This window comes from Brachypodium distachyon, chromosome 4, assembly GCF_000005505.3.
Source record: "Brachypodium distachyon strain Bd21 chromosome 4, Brachypodium_distachyon_v3.0, whole genome shotgun sequence".
Taxonomy (NCBI): domain Eukaryota; kingdom Viridiplantae; phylum Streptophyta; class Magnoliopsida; order Poales; family Poaceae; genus Brachypodium; species Brachypodium distachyon.
In genome coordinates, this window is record NC_016134.3 from 6,439,405 (window position 1) to 6,451,065 (window position 11,661).

Consider the following 11,661-nt stretch of genomic DNA (forward strand, 5'->3'; position numbering starts at 1 on the left):
TATGGAATTATGTGAACAATAAATATGTCTTGTATATTATCCAAAAAACCCCGGTGGGGAAATAGAAAATATGACATATAACCTCATGTTAATATTCTCTCATTAAAAACCTTTAATGAGAAACTAGTGAGTAAAACTCATAATAGGAAAAGAGTGCAATATGATGTTATGAACACGTTAAGTTCAGGTGAATATTCCCCCTGATGCTTGCAAATTTTTAAGTCGTTGCATACCAATCCCATATACACATTTCTGAAATGTGGAGTTGGGTAAGGACTTAGTGAACAAATAAGCGAGGTTATCACATGATTTGGTTTGCAAAATATTTATCTCCCCATTTTGTTGTAATTCATGAGGATAGAATAGTTTAGGTGCAATATGTTTAGTTATATTGCTCTTTATATAACCTGTTTGCATATGAGTAACACAAGCAGAATTATCCTCATAAATAATTGTTGGTGATTCAATCAAACCAATACCACATGATTGTTGTATGTGGTTAATCACTCTGCGTAGCCATACACTTTCACGAGATGCTTCGTATAAAGCTATTATTTCCGAATGACTTGTGGATGCCACTAGAGTCTGCTTGAAAGACTTCCATGATATGGTTGTCCCACCGTGTAGGAACACGAAACCGGTCTGGGATCTGGCAATGTGGGATCAGATAAATAGCCAGCATTAGTGTATCCGATTAATTCAGAGTCTTGGTTTTCCTTTTGGAAATATAGACCAGATCTTTAGTGCCTAGTAAGTAGCGAAAAACTTGCTTGACTCCTACCCAATGGCGTTTTGTTGGAGCTGCGCTATGTCTAGCTAGTAAATTTATTGCAAATGCAATATCCGGCCAGGTGAAATTTGCTATATACATTAATGCTCCAATGGCACTAAGATATGGGAATTCGGATCTCAAAATTTCCTCTCCATCACCTTTTGGTCTGAATGGATCTTTCTCTACGTCTAGAAATCGAATTACCATAGGTGTTTTGCATGGATAGGGTTTGTCCATGTTAAATTTCTCCAAGATTTTCTGGATATATGTAGCTTGGTGAACCAATATTCCCGAAGGAAGGTGCTCAAGTTGTAAACCTAAGCAGAACTTGGTTTTACCCAAATCTTTCATTTCAAATTCCGTCATTAGATGATTACGAGCTTCATCTATATCTTGTTTGTTGCCAATGATGTTTAAATCATCAACATATACAGAGATAATGCAAAATCCTGTCTTGGATTTCTTGATGAATACACATGGGCAGTCATCATTGTTAGAGTAACCCTTTTTAATGAGAAACTCACTTAGTCGGTTGTACCACATTCTACCCGACTGTTTTAAACCGTATAAAGATTTATTCAACTTTACACATTACATGTTGCGTCTTGCGTTAGTATTCGGAATTTGGATTCTATCAGGAACCTTCATGTAAATGTCCGAATCTAATGACCCATAAAGATATGAAGTCACGACGTCCATCAACTGCATAGATAGACAATTCTGAACAGACAATGAGATTAAATATCGGAAACTAATTCTACTCATAACCGGAGAATATGTTTCATTGAAATCAATGCCGGGTCTCTGCGTGAACCCTTGTGCTACTAGGCTTTCTTTGTATCTCACCACCTCATTGTTTTCGTTCCTTTTCTGGACAAAAACCCATTTGAATCCCACTGGGAAAACATTTGGAGGTGTAGGTATTACTTCTGTAAATACCTTCCTTTCATTGAGCGAGGCTATTTCTGCTTGAATTGCATCCTTCCATTTAGGCCAGTCGGAGCGTTTTTCACACTTGGCTATGGTCTTTGGATCATGATCATTTAGAAGGTTGTTTGCAATCTTTGTAGAGAAATAAGTGTCGACAAACCTAGTCCTTCTATTGTATATTTCTCCAGTGTCTAAGTAATTTGGGAAAATTTCGTTTACCTTTGGTGACTGTTCGTGATTTCCCATTGCGGTTAAGTCCAGGTTTTCCGATGTCCCAGCATCAGTAATTGAGTGCACTATTGAGCTGGGTTGTGGATGTTGGTTATCCACTGGGCGTATATTATCCATTTGATCTCGGTCAATCAAATGTTGACTCAAATTTGTTGTTGTAGAAGGAGGTTCAGAAGGTTTATTCTTCTGTTTTCTTTGCCGCGGCTCCTTCGTTTGTTCTTTTTGTTGCTTGCTGGAAGCTAGATCCTTTTTAGTTGTCGTACCTCTGCTCCTCTTCCTTTGAACGGTAGGTGCAGGAGGTTGAGTAGTTTTTATAGGTACCTCTACTCTTTCGGGTACGTTCTGTGCAGGATTATAGGATTTAGTTACACCTTTGTAATCAACAAATGCGTCTGGTAAATTGTTTGTAATATGTTGCAAATTTATTATTTTCTGAACTTGTTGTTCAGTTTCTTGAGTACATGGATCTGAGGCGGAAATACCTTGGACATTCCAATTGATTTCCTGGCATTCTTGTTTTTGGTACTTTAAGTCTCCCCCTAATGCCGGGAAATAATCCTCATTAAAAATACAATCAGCGTACCGGGCAGTGAATAGATCCCCTGTGAGAGGTTCTAGGTACTTGATAATTGACGGTGATTTGTACCCCACATAGATCCCCAATTTTCTATGAGGTCCCATTGATGTACGTTGTGGTGGTGAGATCGGTACATATGTAGCGCAACCGAATTTTTGTAGATGGAAAATACTTGGTGGATTTCCATGTACTAATTGAAGGGGAGAAGTAGTATGACATGCAGTTGGTCGCGATTGAATTAAATCAGCGGCATGTATAACCGCATGACCCCAACAAGTTGTTGGTAAATTACAATTCTGTAATAAAGGTCTTGCAATAAACTTAATTCTCTTAATAAAAGATTCAGCCAAACCATTTTGTGTGTGGACATATGGGACTGAGTGCTGAACTTCGATTCCTAATGCCATGCAATAATCATTGAAGGCGCGTGAGGAGAATTCAGCGGCATTGTCCATTCGAATTGTTTTAATTCGATATTCTGGATAATGAGCTTTTAGTTTAATTACTTGGTTCATTATCTTTGCGAATGCATGGTTACGTGTGGAAAGTAGACACACATTAGACCATCTTGTAGATGCGTCGATTAATACCATGAAATACCTAAATGGTCCAGATAATGGTTGGATAGGACCACAAATATCTCCTTGAATTCGTTCAAGGAACTAGAGTGGTTCCGCTCGTATTTTAAGATAAGAAGGTCTTAAAATGAGCTTGCCTTATGCACATGCTGTGCATACAAAATCCTAAAATTTTGGGAATTTTGCTTTATTAAGATTATGACCAACATAATTATTAATAATTTTCTGTATCATCCCGATACCGGGGTGACCAAAGTGATCATGCCAAGTCTGGAATGTATTGACATTCTGAAAAATTATTTTGTACGCAACATGGGCTACAAGTTTTATATATGTATAGTACAATCTGGACGATAAAGAAGGAATTTTTTCAAGAATTTGTTTGCCATATCCGTTACTTTTTTTAAATAGGAGAAATTCCTCATTGTTGTCATCGTGGGTTTCAATATGGATCCCATTTTGACAGATATCCCTATAACTTATTAGAGTACGAGTTGAATCGGGATACAATAAAGCGTCCTCGATTATTACTTGTGTACCCATAGCAAGTGTGATGATGGCACGTCCAGAGCCAACAATTAATGTATCGCGTCCATCGATCGTCAAAATATTCCCTTGCATTTTAGTAAGGGTTTGAAAATATTTTGTTTCCCTAAGTATAGTGTTTGTGGTGGCTCTATCCACAAGGCAAAGTTCTTCGTCCATTTTGGATTGACTCCCGTAGTAAACTATATATGGAAAAGAAAGAATTTTAATATCATTCTTAATAGATATATAGAATACATACAAATTTATTGATAATACAATATCGTAATTTACAATACATATGTCAAATATGTAGGTATCAAAGTGCTGATACAATAATGTAATATTACAATATAGATGACAACGGACTATAATTTATTTACAACAATACTTAGGAAGATAAATATAGATAATATCTATTTCGGAGATAGGTGAACTAATTTAGGTCTCCAAACATATCATTTGAAGTGAATTCAATGATCATGTTCTCCGTGCTCATTAGATCCTCAGACGATCGGATTGTCGGGTTGTTGCTTGGGTCCTCCTTGATATCATGCGAACAACCGGCTTCCTTGGAATTGTCGGATTGGAAATTGAAGTGTGATTCAAAACTTGGTCCTTGATGAGCAGGTCGCTTGCGTCCTACGGATTGGAGACACAGAGCTACCAAATGACAAGGGGTATGTCATTTCTTTGTAATATGCTTGTAGCACCCACATTTTTGACAAACTTTAGATTTGTCGTATTGTGGTTTGAAAGTGCCTTTTCCATTTTCCTGTACACGTGGCTTGTTTTTCTTGTTGCGCTTTTGCTTGCTTTTGAAGTTGTTTGGTCGATTAGTCGATCCATTGAACTTGCTGTTTTTTAAAAAATTAGCATGTACTTCAGGCAAAGGTGCAGCGCCTACAGGACGCTGATGATGGTTCCTCATTAGAAGTCCATCATGCTTTTCGGCTTGAAGTAAAACATGGATAAGATCAGAATATCTATTTAATTGGCATGCACGATACTGTTGCTGGAGGATCTTATCAGCCAGAAGCATAGTGGATAAAGTCTTTTCAATCTTTTCCGCTTCAGAAGGTTCCTTCTCGCAAAATTGCAACTTTGAACAAATTTTATGAACGCCATGACTGAACTCTCCAATGGATTTAAAATCTTGTAGGCGTAGTTGAGTCCATTCATGTGTGGCTTCAGGCAAAATCACGGCCTTCTGCTGTTCATATCTAGTTTGAAGGGCAAGCCATAGTGTGTATGGATCTTCTTCCATGAGATACTCTAATTTGAGATCAGTATGAATGTGGTTCCTTATAGTATATAAGGCATTATATTTGTATAAAGCTGCGATGGTCGGTTGTCCCTCTTGAGGAGGTTGTATGGTCGCCGAAAGACCGTGTGACGCAAGGCTCACTTTTACGTCCATTGCCCAAGTTGGATAATTTCGACCGTCGAGGGTGAGTTCCTCAAACTCTTTCCCGGTCATTTTGTCCTACATGGGATTGAAAAACCATGGATTTTGTCAATTACTAGTAGGTAAAGCCAAAATATTGTGGTCATTGTTGTAATTAAATTGCAAGAAAATGCATGAGCTTTAATCGATGTTAAATTCATATAGTGTAGACCTCAAATAACATTGTGAAGATAATCACCAATTATTGGTGTAGATCTCTCAGCTCTACGTGAAAAATTCGCTGCTTTCAATAAGGTGTATGTTCCCACGGAACATTCAACGCCATTTAGCATTTTACCGTTATTGAAAGACTGTAGCGCCTTGTGTTATTTTTTAATTTAATATTGGAAGAGCACGTTGAAGGTAGTCATTGTGTGTATTCGACACAATGTAGACCTCTCAGCACTACGCAAAATAATTCGCTGCTTTCAATAAGGTGTATGTTCCCACGGAACATTCAACGCCATTTAGCATTTTACCGTTATTGAAAGTCTATAATACCTTGTGATTCCCATATATTAAATTAAGGTAGTCACATGGTGATAATTTTTCTTATCACTAAGTGGAGATTTTTCTAGAATCAAATCTAATTTGGGCATTTTTTATGCCATTTTGGGATTTAATCGTTGAAGTAAAACTCTCAAATATGCAAGAAATAAATATCTCAATTGCAAGGTGTAAATATCACATGTAATAGGGGATGTATATCATACAAACACACAATATTTACATTGACATTTACATAGGAATATGTCTTTAATAGGAATATATCCTAAAAACCACTGGAATCTAAATAAATATAAGTGCAGGGACCTATATGTATGTAAAATACTACTATTAAATAGATATAAGGACCAAATCGCAAATAGCTGGAATTTTCTGGACTTTTTTGTAAAATGGCCGTAGCCAGTGAAGGGAGGGGCGCGCGCAAGGGCTTCGGGCGGGGGTGGGCCTGGGCCTTGGCGGCCTTTTGGCCGGCACAGGTCGGGCAGAGGAGGGGCGGACAGTTGGGTTTAAAAGGGTGGGGGGGGGGGCAGTTAGGGTTAGAGTTTGCCCCGCCCATCCCGCCGCCGCCGCCGCCGTTGTTTGCTCGCCATCTTCGCCGCGATGCCGCTGCTGGCCGCTGCTTCCCCGCCCCCGCGTCGTCGGCGTTGTCAGAGAGAGGGTGCCCCCCTCCTTTGGAGGAGGAGAGACCGAGGGCGTCCGGGTTCCACCCGCCGCCGGCCGGTCCGGCGCGGTGAACCGCCATGGCGGCCGCGAACTTGCGGAGTAGCCGGCGTGCTTCGGGTGATCGTCGTCCAGCACCTCTCCGTCGTCTTCCTCAGTTGATGGAGCGGGACCGGCGACCGGCGGTGCGGCGTTCGGGGCTGGCGGCCGACGTAGATGGAGTCGGTGACGGGAGCAATGGAGCGTGACGTCCCTTGCCGGGCATGGCCCGAACCCATGGGCGAAACCGCGGCGGTGGAGCGAGGGCGACGACGAATTCATCTTATTCACCAACCATGGGGGGCGCCGGGCCGGCGAGCATCCATTCCATTGAAGGAATGTACTCCGGTGAGTCCGGCGGCGTGGCGGATGGAGCAACCGGGAGTGGCCGACGCGGTTCTCCGTGGCAGTAGCCGGGCGGTCACGGCGGCGCGGGGCCCACTGACGGCGGGGCGCCCACCGGCGACGGTAAGAGCCCTGGCGGCCTCCTATGTGGCACAAGAACTCAAGAAGGGCAAGAAAAACGAGAGGCAGATCCCTTATTGCCATGTTCCTCACCTTTGTGATTGTAGGACAAACGTGGCCGATAACGTAGTGAAGAATGAAATATGTCTCTCGTTCCATTGATTGAAGATATATTTATACAAGGGGAAGGGACACCAATACATGCATTGGTGTCCCAAGTTTTGGCATTCACGTCCCAATTTTGGAAAAATTGAGACACGAACAGTTACAACACTAACTATCTAATTAACCATTAATTAACTAATAATTAACCCTAATTGATCATAAATAATTATTCTCAACAGAAATCCAGGAGTTTCACAGGCGCATCACAGGAACAAGGCAACCTTTAGCACTACATGTGTTCCATGGAAACAGATAAATTGAGCTGCTGCATGTGTATACACTGCGTATGTGGAACAAGATCAGAGAAGGCAAGGCTAATCGAATAGGAGACCGCACCTCCTAGGTGAGTTGTAACAAGAACGCCAGCACCAACCATTAAACTCGAAACTAAAACCACAGTCATGGTTATTCCAAAAGCCTGGAACTCAGCTTACAAAGAAAGTTTGCTTTGCATTAGTAAATCTTATTTCCTGGAGAACGTACTAGTTGAGTAAAGATTGAACCCAGCTGACATTTTTTTCACCGATTCATGTGTTTTTTCAAATCCAGAGCGCGATATATCATAGTAGAAATCATATTATTTTGTCAAATCAACTTAAATTAGCAAAACATTGAGACAACCAATTAATGAGCGATCGAATCCTTGTTTACATAAAAAAACCCGGTAGAAGCAGGCACATGGAATATGACTTCTAACAAGCACCCCAGCACCAACCATTAATCTCAGGAAATTAAAACCACATTGTTCAGTAATCAGAACCAGTTCACAAAAAGCACACTCATGGTTATTCCAAAAGCCTGGAACTCACCTTACATAGAAAGTTTGCTTTGCACTAGTAAATCTTATTTCTTGGAGAGCGCACTACTCCCTCCGATCCATAATAAGTGTTTTAGATATAGTACAAAGTCTGAAACACTTATTATGAGGGAGTAGAGACATCCATGCGTTCTGCAATACATGAAAACACATATGGTAGTCAGAATTTTTTTTTTTTTGGTAGTCAGAAATTGGAACACGCCAGAAAGGACATCTTCTAGTTTTATTTGTGCATGAAACGAAGTTGTGAACGGTACTTGAGTATATGAAATATCTCACATATGTCACTATGGACGCAACAACACAAGAGATTCGGTGAGTATGTAAACCCAATTGAACTGAAATGGTAAATCCATTGCCCTGCGGAACATGATAGAGGTCAGCAAGAAGTCTTACTCCTGTACACGAAAAGACACACGGGGGAGTGAACATACGTTTCCAAGCACTTCATGATCTATTAGCACTAAATCACATAAGGTAACAGGAACTCTTGATCCTCCTCAAACAACCGTAGGTTCTTCAACTTTAACAAAACCTTAACAGCTTGAATTTCAAAGTCCAGCAAGAACCCAGTCCTCAAAAGGTCAACAAGAGCAGGAATTAGATGTTTTCTCTCGAACAGTAGTCCTTTTGATATCTCTTCTGCAAAATATGACGCATACTCTATTTTTGCTGTGTTGTCCATCAATCCTGATCCATTGTGCTTTCTCACAATTAGCCTCGAGTTCTCCCTTTCCCAGTGGAACAATCTTGCAGATTTAACAACCATGCTTCTACTTAAAGAAAGTCCAACCTGATAACTCACAGTAAGAGGTGTGCTCGTCTCATAGACAAGTATATTGGTGAGACAGGCGACCATTCCATGCCTCTTTTCAGCAGCAATCTCAAGAATAGGGTCAGCAAGGAAAGCTAGGACGATTCTGAGCAAACCAGGTTTAATCACGGTGCCATTATGAACAATGGTAACAGCATCGAGCTGTAAGCCGTTGGATTCTTCCCTAGAAACAGCCATCGATATTTTCTGAACTCCAATACTGCTATATATGTCATTCAATTTCGCTGGAGACAAGAGAGACGAGCTAGCTGAAGGATACCATACAAACAAAGGTTGCTCAGCTTGCCTATTGAACAAATCCTCCAGTAGCAGATCATCAGGAATGAAGACATCCTGTTTATCAATTAGCAAGATGTGATCTCCACTACGAACAGGAAACTTTGTTATAAGCATGGCGAGGTACTTCCCCATTTCTGTGCTCCATTGCTTGCTAATGAACTCCCAGAAAGAAGAACAATCTTGAAATGATAGTGGGGAGTTTTTGATCTGCCAAACGCCCCAGAGCTTGCAATAGTCGCCAAGTGTTGGATGGCGCTTCACACCAAACACTGTGTTAAAATATCGAAGTAACTTATGGTCGTACCATTTTACCAAGACATGTAGCTCAGAGCCAAAAATATTATTCCGGTCATAAAGAACACAACTGCCCCACTGTCCTTTATCACTTCCATCTGGTATCCAAATCCAATTATCATTAACATTGCGAGTGCGAGGCTTCCAATGGAACGCTTCCAGATATGAATATATCCTAGAAATTGTGTCAGTGTCAGAAAGAAGTTTTAGATGTTGTGCCATCAGTGCACAACCAGATCTAGCATTCACAACACCTAATGTCTGCAGCTCACTTTCATATGACAATACCTCCTGGCCATAAAACACTTCATCTATAAAAGGGCCATCATCTCTCTGAACAAGGGAAGAGCACAAAGAGCCAAACAGGAGACATTCATTTGGATGCCTGTATCCTGCAGTTGTCTTCACCCACTTCACATTGACTGCACTCATGAAATTGTCAGGAAGAGAAAAACCATACTTCATCCAGCTCCTGATGCACTTCAGCAATGAGACAACAGCTTCTGGAGTCACAGCTGAAGCATCATTTGGAATTCTTAGTCCTGAGAGGACAAATGCTGCTGCTTGCTCAAGTTCAATTTTAGAACCCAGGGCCATTAGTTCATCTCTGTAGCTGTAGATGTCATTCCCCAGGCCATACTGGGAATCATTATAATCATCAATGAAGGGTAGACTAGAAACTAGAGATATATGACTCCATTCTGAACTGAACAGAATTGCTTCCTCGGGCGATCTGAAACCGAGAGATGTATGTAGCCATCTCTCATGACGCATGCAATTGACAAGATCAACCGGTAACTTTTCGTGATTATTACGTAGTTCTCTGTAGCATTCTAACATAGAAAATACCATCTCTTTCATAGAATACGAAGCACGCAAAAGTTTCTTCACTCTCCACACTATTGCCTTGCTTACCTCTTTAAACCCGACAATTAGACCAACCTTCCTTAACTCTCCTTCATATGTCCTAATTTCACCTCCATAAAAGTGCAAATCAAGTAGTGGTAGCTCATCAACAATCTTCAGAAGACATTTTGAATCATTATCAATTAGGAACGTTCCAGGAGGAGCTCTGAAACCAAGATCTGTCTTCACCCATCTGAGCTCTTTCAATTCTTTCACCAAATCTTGAGACACCTTAGCATATCGGATACACTTGAGGATCAGTATGCTAACATCAGGGGTAAATGAATCTGTACAGATCTTAAAGTTGTCAACATCAGGGGTAAATGAATCAAATTGCACTCCGATAGCTCGCAACTCCTCCTTGTAAGCACTTAATTTATTCTCATAAAATTCTTGATCAATTATGGGAACATCAGCTAATCGAGATATAATCTGTCGCAAACTTTCTGATTGTGTATTTGATAGAAAAGATCTTGACGGGGAATTGTAACCGATTGATGTCTTTAGCCACTTCCCAGTCCTAATAGAGCTCAAGAAGTTCTGAGGAAGCTGGACACCTCTTGATCTTAGACTCCTTATCCATTGAAGAAGTAAAATAGCATTTTCTTTCGTCAAAGGTTGGTTCCCAATATGCACATGTGCATTTACAAACTCAAACTGCACTCCTATTACCCTCAACTCTTCCTTATAAGTACTCATTTTATTTCCATAGAACTCCTCATCGATTATGGGTACATCAGCAAACACAAATTGGACATGTAGCTTGCTGCCCCATCCTGCACCCGACAAAAAAGATACTGATGGTGACTTGTAACCAAGAGAAGTCTTCAGCCACCTTCCGTTCCTGATACAACTGAAGAAGTTTTGGGGTAGCTGGACATTGCTTGATCTTATATTACGAATCCATTGTAGAAGCAAAAGTGCATTTCCCATGGGCAGGGGATATGAGACACTGGGGAAACTGGCATTAGGAGGGTGCATGTAAGGGACATCAACTGCTTGCGCATATTTCCTCAAGAAAGTTATCAGCTGACCTCCAGGTGTGTAATTTCTGGCATAAGTTCCTGAAGATTTGTAATCTGTTGACAGCTCAATGTAATTTTGAGATCTCCAGGGATTTGTACCAATCAAAGTAAACCATTTGCTCCTTTCAGCAGGGACAAGCAAAATATTTCTCTTTGCAATCATGTGTCCAAAATTATCTACCACAGGCATCTTATGGCACAAGTTGCTGATGCTCCCCTCAGTTATGTATTTTTTTGCATGCGAATGGTAAAGGAAGTGACTATAAACAAGAGCTAGCTGTGCCTCAGTAAGTGCCTCTGCAGCAGCGGAAGCATACTCATACAGGGTCAGTATTTCGATCTTTACAATATTTTGAAGCCACTCCATAACCTTTGTTCGCCTAATAAATGCATCAAGAGACCTCTGCGTATTGAGTGGCACAAAGAACAGACCAGAGGTAGTTGAGAGTTCCTTGCTCCAGGAAATAAGCCAAGACAATTCATTAACATTAGATGCCATGCAGATCCTCATAAAATTCCTGTTTGCTCCTTGTAGACTACAATATGACAGATGACCATCTCTACCAACATACTTTATGAGGGGTATACACATCATGTTTGTGTTAGAAA

At 40.8% G+C, this 11,661-nt stretch overlaps 1 protein-coding gene across 1 annotated transcript; it reads right to left on the bottom strand.

Annotated features, from left to right (window-relative positions):
* Nucleotides 1–8,176: 8,176 nt before the first annotated feature.
* Nucleotides 8,177–11,551, bottom strand: LOC104584869. Its single transcript, XM_024454504.1, has one exon. It carries the CDS (start codon nucleotides 11,549–11,551, stop codon nucleotides 8,177–8,179), a length of 3,375 nt encoding a protein of 1,124 aa, XP_024310272.1.
* Nucleotides 11,552–11,661: the final 110 nt, after the last annotated feature.

Coding starts and splice junctions, on each gene's coding strand:
- LOC104584869 (XM_024454504.1), bottom strand. CDS start 11,551: ATGGCATCTAATGTTAATGAATTGTCTTGGCTTATTTCCTGGAGCAAG.